At 34.7% G+C, this 8,722-nt stretch overlaps 1 protein-coding gene across 1 annotated transcript; it reads right to left on the bottom strand.

Annotated features, from left to right (window-relative positions):
- Nucleotides 1-837: 837 nt before the first annotated feature.
- Nucleotides 838-5,848, bottom strand: LOC119839971. Its single transcript, XM_038366440.1, has 3 exons — nucleotides 5,697-5,848; nucleotides 2,808-3,013; nucleotides 838-1,275 (listed from the first exon to the last, which is right to left on the bottom strand). The coding sequence occupies exons 1-3, from the start codon at nucleotides 5,749-5,751 to the stop codon at nucleotides 1,138-1,140; spliced, it is 399 nt and encodes a 132-aa protein (XP_038222368.1). The 5' UTR covers nucleotides 5,752-5,848; the 3' UTR covers nucleotides 838-1,137.
- Nucleotides 5,849-8,722: the final 2,874 nt, after the last annotated feature.

The following is an 8,722-nucleotide window of genomic DNA, read 5'->3' as shown; positions in this document are numbered from 1 at the left end:
TATCGGATGCACCATAATTATTATTTTCATTCCCAACTCGATTTACTCTTAAAACAATTCAAATTATCACAACATTTATATTTTTACAATGAAAGTATCTCAAAAAATATCTATTTAAGCATTGGAAGTGTTTCTCTTTTAGAAAGGTATTTTACATTAATAGTTTGTATTTATCATTTGAAGGAATGTAAATCTAGCCAAAATTGCGTTAAAAAATAAGTTCCTATTTAAATAAATTAGCAAAAGATTAACGTAGTAACTTGAACATACTTTCTATGTCTGTGTATTTCGATTATTGAAAACAGTAACATACTTCTATCTATAGTTCTTAGTCACTCTTATGTAACTTCTTTCAATCGATATGTGTTAATCACGAAAATGAATTGTAAAAATCTAATTAAAAACAAATCATACAAAATTTTATATTTATTGAAAATAATTCTCTGTTTAAATTGATAAATTCAATTTAATAATATCGAAAAGTCACGTACCATATTGAAAAAGTCCGAAAAGGACAATAATTCCGAGGCCAGAGCTCTTCATGTCACCACGTTTGATCAACTGCACCCCAAGTGTGGGGTAGAATGTGTGCTAAATCTCCACCACTTAGCGTCATCGCAGTAAGGAGGAAGCATCTCATTGACAGAGAGACGGATGCACCAATTTAGATTGTTATGTGATTTGTAACGGGTTTGATGAGGTAGACCAAAAGGTGAAGCAATTGTTAAGTAGAAAATTGCTCGCCAAGGGTATATTGATATCAGCTGTTATAACATCTATGAAGATATATTCTTATTTGTATATACAGTGTACAATAATTGATGAAAATAAAAGCCATTATCAAGAAACATTTTTTAATAAATACTCTCATACAAACACAACAATAAGCATTTACAACTGAAGTGAATATTGTACATAACATAACACCTACTCGTTAAGCGAACACATTACCACGAGGTTGCTAGTAAGTCCGTAACTAACATCTATTTACAAGTCAATGTATTAACAAATATAAACATATAAATCTTTGAACACAGTTTTGTACAGCTATTTGCTACCCTAACCTATATCATTGATGTGTAGATTTTTGGAAATTATTCGTGTTCTATTGTTTGGTGGTTTTTATGGTCTCGCATGTTAGAATCGCAATATGGCAAATGTGAGGAGCATCAGGGCGGTGGCTCCGAGTGGTACGGAGGCCGAGTTGCAGCCGTCTTCGAGGCACGAACACACCTCCTGCCTGCCGCCGAACCCTGAGCGCTGGTAGCAACGACCCTGAAATGTTACGTCGATTAATTCATATTTTGTTTTGTCCAGGTTATGTGTATATGATATTTTTTGCTTTTTGACACCTACACATAGTATCTAATTTGGCCTGATATTTTTAGCGAACCCCAAAATAATTTACCGATACAGAACAGTTACGTTATCATTGTACCGTTGTTGCAATTGGCAATAAAAGAACTAATCAACGGGATTCAATTATTTATCTTGATAAAAAACAAGCAACGCATTAAGAATATTCTTTTTTAAGTCAGTTGAGAATGCGAACACAATATGAAAGTACAATTATTAAAGCGTGTAATGGATTAATTTTTCGACATTTTAATTTTAACCCCATTTTTCATCATGTTTTATGTAATAAGACTGTGACATAATATAATATAATAAAATGCTTGAAATGTCTTGCACTACAAGCTTTATAATCGTGTTGCTAACCACTAAACCAACAACACCAAAGGTTGATATGATAATATTCAAATCGCAACCACAAAGGTGATGGTTAGTGGTCTGGTTTCTCTTTTTATTATTAGAACAAGTATTTGATCTTTTTCAAATGTGGGATTTTATTAATTATTATTGTCCTTAGTAGTCATATTCTCATACATAACATTAAATATGAACAATAGCGCATCCAGAACCAGACAGCATTTCAAACATAATAATGTTTCGTTATCCAAAGCAATGCAAAAAAGATGTGTTTTACTTTCAAAGTTGGTATTTAAATAAAAATTGGATCATCACTACATAGTATAAAACAAAGTCGTTTTCCGCCGTCTGTGTCTGTATGCTTAGATCTTTAAAATTACGCAACAGATTTTGAAGGGGTTTTAATAGATAGAGCTATTCAATGGGGAAGGTTTGTATGCATAATAACATACATTATATAGCAAAGGAATTTAGATATTTCAAAGATAGCAGGAAATATTGACGGTATAGGGAAAGGGATTTTACTCCAACTTAACACGTGCAAAGCCGCGGGAAAGAGCTAGTTACACTGTATACCATATTTCAATACATAATTATGCCCTAAATGTAAAGGTTTCATATCTAAGTACGTGTCATAGTGAATTCTCTTGCCTCTATATGATTGTGGCCTCCCTTACTGGCCGGTAAACCTACTCGGGCAAATCCTGACTGTAGTTATTCTGCTTCTTATGCCACTACTTATCCATCAGTGCGATATGTCGAATTATTCCCATATATACTACATTTTATTTAAGTGTAAACCTTGCATAGATACCTACGGCCTCCGGAGAAAAAAACCGTCGGTTATATCTGATTCCTACTGATCAAAATTCAAAACCCTACTATGTTCCGTCGAGCCGCTTTAGTGAAGGTGCCACGGGAGCTGGTTATGATTTGTCCGCGAATACATACTACATGCACGTTCTATGTATATCTATTGATGATGAACCCTGATCTATCATTTATTACACTTAGCATGGCTATCTAATTGGCCTCTTTTACTCAGCAAGAGTGGAAAATTCCCGTTCTGAATTTCTAGTTAATGAATAGAATATTACCTTATAACTAGTTTCGTCCCACCCACAACCTCTAATCACGCGGCTGTCTGGAGGCATGCCGTTCATCTCGAACTCCACCACTTGAGAGATTTTCCTGCACATAGTGTCCTTGGGTCCGCAGGGCAGTCGCAGGGAGTCGGGTAACTTGGCCATTAAGCATCGGGAGTCGTTGTGACTGTTGCATTGGTAGCATGTGATGGCTAAACCTGAAGGCGATATAATGAGTTTGTAGTGAGGTGAGATTATTTGCTTATTTGGCCATTGTGGCAGGGGACTATGGAAACTATAACAGACTAGATTTTTCCCGTGGCTTCAGCCGCGTAGTTAAAGACTCTCTTATATCCATTACCACGGGATTTCCAGGATTTAACCTATCTTATTTCTTTTCTCAGCTCTCAAATCTCTATGTATCTAAATCAGTTCAGTAGTTTAGGCGTGAGTAAGCGACAGACAGACCAGCAGAGAAACAGAGTTACTTTCGCATTTATAATACTAGCTGCGACCCGCGGTTTCACCCGCGTAAGGATTATCGGGATAAAAAGTTGCCAATATGTTATTCCAGTTGTTCATCTATCTACGTACCAAATTTCATTGCAATAGGTTCAGTAGTCTTTGTGTGATAGAGCAACAAACTCACACACATCCTTACAAACTTTCGCATTTATAATATTAGTAGGAATAGTAGGATTATTAGCGACGTTGCAATAGCAATTGAGAGGTGAATGCCGTGGATGAGAGATGAGAGAGATGACGTTGTGATATAAAAATAATCTTTTGCCAAAGTTGCAGTTATGTATGATATAGTTTTATGTATGATAATATTTATTCCTTTCTTTATTACCGTGTCTAATTGGGGCAATTTAAATAACTTTGTGCTTGGTATATTTACAAAACATATGCAGTCACACTTTTAACAGGAACAAATCAACAAGATTTATTTTTCTTCGTCCTTCGTCAATAGTATATTTAAGAAGTTTGTAAAATCATCACTACTCGGATGTTTATATTATCATAATCCTGATAGTGATTTAATACTAAAGTCTGTTGCAATTACGTATTTAGGTTACACGTATTTTTATGGAGTTCTCGTTATCTTCAACCATGTATCAGAGTTAATTTAAAATTATCACTACTTTCTACATAAAAAAGAAATGCAATAAACTACAAGAGAACAACTTTCTTAAATACTTCCTTTACAAATAAGCCTTATTTCTTTGATGTTAAGTGGTGACCACCCACCATAAGCACTAGCTACAGGTGATGTTGCAGGTGCTTTGACGTAGTGTGTGACGTGCCTTTTAGTAGTAGTGAAGTCCCGTATCCCCTAGTGGGGTATGGGGCAGATGATATTCATCTGTTTCACCCATCGATTTTCTTTATGGACAAGTAGGTGATCAACCTTCTGTGTCCAGCCAGACCGAGACATTTTTTTTTTTTTGTGCGTGTCCACCGGGATTCGAACCCAGGACCACTCGGTTCTACGCTCACGCGTAAACCACTATACCAAGGAGGCGGTCGGCGGCGAGCCTTTAGTGATATATACAAATTTACGACGGTAAAAAATTTCATGGTATGTTTAGCCACATTATATTCGGTCTAGCTACAATCCACTTTTACTCTAGCGAAGTGTCAAATTATGTACTTTTGGGGTATAATCTACTATATAAAAATAAGTCGGGTTTTCCTTCCTGACGCTATAACTCCAGATCGCACTAACCGATTTCCACGGTTTTGCATTCGTTGGAAAGGTCTCGGGCTCCGTGAGGTTCATAGCAAATAAAATTCAGGAAAAATTTCAACAGAAAAGCGGGAAATTCATTTTTCACGTACAGCCACCTGGTGGTGAAACGGAGTTCGCCGGGTTTGCTAGTATGTTATATATTTATATTATATATATAATGTATTTATGTTGAATTTAATCCAGAAGTGTTGAACAATGGGAAATTGTAGGAGCTATTCACCTACACATCCCCATTTTTCTACATCACTAAAATAATTAAATTTAAAGCATCCATTCCTCTGTTTTAACTTTACTGATTTCGGTTCATGATAGGTATTTTTATATGTGTAATAAAGTTATATTGATTCATGAATGTATTCAATTGTGTACTTTACCACTTTATGCATTACTGAAATTTACATAAAGAAAAAGAAGTCGGTGTGAAGAGTATAATATTTGATTGTTATTTTTTAATAGTTGATTTAATCCAAAAACAAGACGAATGCTCCTTTAATTTGATACTCATAATAAATATCGAATGTACAATCGACACAAACTCGTCCTTGATATCGAATTTTATAAATATTTCTATAGATATGCATAAGCATGTTTCGCGAGCGGTAAAACTAAAAATATTTTCGCGAGTAACCTTCTAATGGATTCGGTTAGCAAAATTGTATGGCCTACTTTTGACGTAGGACAAGTGATCATTGTGCCATTTAGGCATCTTTATTCTCTTTATAGCAGCCTATTGGAAGCCAATAATTGTAATTACATAAAAATGTCCTTATTTGTTGATTAGTAATTTTATTAATAGTAAACAGTAATGTATATATACCGTATCATTTATCAAAGGTTTATTTCGAGGTGTTAAATATTCAACACTGACTAATTTTAAACAAATATTTCGCACAGAACTTAAAAGCTTTCAGAAACAAGTTTTCATAGTATCTCTGTTTATGTCTGACTGCCATTTGTACATTGTGGGAATTTGTTAGTGATTAATTCGAATGTATCTCGATAAGAAAGAAGACAATCAAATAAGAAATGTACAGTAAGATTCTGTAAACTATCGAAAAATATCTCAACACTGCAACGTCCTTAACCACAAGTTGTTTGATGAAAACGTGTAATGAAAGCGATATCGCTGGAATAAGAAATTCACAAACCTTGCTGCAGTATACTACAAAGGGCGACAAGCACGCAAAACCAAGCTACTCCCATAGTGGTTACGACAGGATGATACCAGTTCGTACCGAACTCCAACACCGCTCACAGCTCCACACAAACTAACTGAAACTAGACGGTGGCCGCCGCGTTTACGACTAAATGTACCGCGGAGTACACTTATTCAATTGAACCGAGGAAATTACTTGATATATTGCGCTATCGATAATTTTTTTCATGTTTCAAAACTGGATCCTGTTTGAATCCCGTTGGGTTCCTGTTGGGGTATTTGTGTCACGGGAGCAGGGGTGTGGCGAGAGGGATTCTTTACTATCCTAATATTACTAATATTACCTTTCAATTATGGTGTTATTGAGTTTAAGAAAATTAGTTTTGGATTATACGTTTTAATGTTTAGTATTAACAGACGCTTGACTGATTTATTTAGACGTACATAATGCCTAAAAACCTTATCTTAGATCATTATCTATTATATTTGTGAGCCATTTTCTTAGGGTTTGTCAGTTGAAGGTTTTTTAGTGTTTAGTATATCTACCCTTGATTACTTAACCAAAGTGTGGTTCAGACCCAACCGAAAATATTTAAAATATTATACGTTGAGGTTTTTTTTTGCCTTATATAGATATTTATATACGTTTGTATTCTCACTAATATGATAAATGCCCAAGTAACTCTATATGTCTGTCTCTACTTCACGCTTAAACTACAGAACTGGTTTGGATGAAATTTGGTGCAGATATAGTTGGAGACCCGAAAAAGGACATAAGATAGTTTTTATCCTGCAAGTCCGAAGGAAACGGGAACTTTGTGGATAAAACCTCGGATCTGTTTCTTTTTTTCTCACTACGCTGGCCAAGTCGTGGGCAGTAATGACGTTAAAATACATATTTTCTTAGTCAGTTCATTTCAGTTGAAGAGTTACTAAATTTAGCAGGACTGCGATTGACAGGAGTAACGTTTTTTTCTTTTGGCAATAAATATCTATTTTCCAATGTCCAGTTTTACATGCGTAACTTAATTGTTAAAATGCGATAGCACAGATAATGTAGTAAACATAGTATACTATAATGTTAAACTATAGTAAAACCTATAAATGAATAATAGTGTTTAAACGTGAGTAGCTTCGGCTCCACCCACAGTTGTCGACCGTTCGAATGAGCTGTTAGGCTAATGACTCTTTTAGCTATATTTACTAGCTTTTACGGTTCGTTTCCAATCGAGAATTCAAAAGCAAAGTGGGTGGAGATATTATAAAATTTGTGAATTCTCGAAGGACATTTAGAAAGAAGAAAGAAAGAAATAATGTTTATTTAACACCACCACATTTACACACAGTTAAATTATAATTAAAATTAAAAATTTAAACATTCGATTAAACGGCAGAAATCGACTTTTGAGTGTTGATTTGTGGATTCATTTTATCAAAAAAGTTCCAGCTAATCCCATCTTATCCAGCCTTTTTTATCTGAACATATTTATAACTGAAAGTGTTTAATGATTAATTAACCAATATCCTCACTGTTTTTCTTTGCAATCTGGAGCAATTATAAATGGTGATGTCTATAATGTGCAGGCATTATGTAAAGATAAACAAGAAGACTCATAGCTCTTCTATTCTCGAACTGACCTTTCGATTAAAGTAGGCAAGCGTCTAAGCTATCATTTGCCAGACAGATGTTTCATAATATAATCAAAATAAAAAAATCCACAGGTGAAGTCGTGGTGCAGGCTAGTGCACATACCTGCTAGCACTGATGACCTATAATCAGGTACGACGACAGGAGGGGAGCAGCTTCCTGCAATCAGCTTCCCTAACTCCCTGGATCGCGTGTCAAGTGCACATTTCCGTGAGGCGTATGTTCCTAGCGATAGGGCTGCCAACGAGATAATTTTATTTTTATTATTCATATTTGTTCAATTATTTGAATAATATGATTTTAAAGTGTGTTTAATTATGCCTTAAAGTTTCCACTGTAATATAATAACAGATGTATGACGAATGCTAAATTTAATTCGATAGAAAAATAAATCACAAAAATTCATTTAAACATTTATTTTAAACATTAAAACCATTATTGTTTAATATTCATTTTGTATATTTGTAGCAAAACTCTTCGTCGTAAGATCTCCATTTAACTCTCTCTAACCCTCCATCTACAAATTTTCAATACATTTGTACCTTTTATATAACATGTACACATCAACGCACACATTGAAATGCAATGATGACACAAGCGACGTCTTGTTATTGTAATGTAGGAAAAACGGACCCATTTAACACGATGGTGGGTGATATAAGGGGATGACACGGCTATAACTATAACAGATGTAACGGCCATCAAGTCCAGATTTATGTTTCCTCTTTCAAAATCTTACATACCTATCCCTTAATATTCCAGCTTGACAATAGACATACGTTTAATCAATACAAATGATTACATCACGCGTTTTCTATCTTTGGAACAGCCAAGTATCGTGGCCGTCGTTACAATCCCAGGTAATTGGGAGTACTTGTTGAGGTAAAAATAGATCTGGTTTATTCTTTATCGAGAAATCGTTGACATCATTATTATGATATATTATGTAAAATTGACAAGATGATAAGATTAAAAATAAGAGCAAAAACAGAGATTTTTGTCGGCTTTTCTCTGTTGAAACTGTTTTCCAAACCCGTGGTAAATAAAAAAAATTTTGGAGAGTGTGGGGAGGGTAGGGATCATTACTGCGCGGGTTGTGTGGTAGTCACACCAAAGGCATCTCCACAAAAACTCTACGGTAGCCATCGTTTACCATCAACGGGGGGAAATAGTAAATCTATGTTATGAAGCTTTAAAAGTGCTTCTATTGCGTCTAGAAGAAGTCTTCTTCTTGGTAAGAGAGGAGACACAACACTAATAACATTGAACATAATGTCAATTTAATTTGTTAGTAATAAACTCTTGTACAAACTTATGGGATATGAGTGAGGTGCATTTCTCTTTTATAGATTGTTTTTTTTTTTTTTTTT

This window comes from Zerene cesonia, chromosome 5, assembly GCF_012273895.1.
Source record: "Zerene cesonia ecotype Mississippi chromosome 5, Zerene_cesonia_1.1, whole genome shotgun sequence".
NCBI lineage: Eukaryota > Metazoa > Arthropoda > Insecta > Lepidoptera > Pieridae > Zerene > Zerene cesonia.
This window is presented reverse-complemented; position numbering and strand designations above follow the sequence as displayed.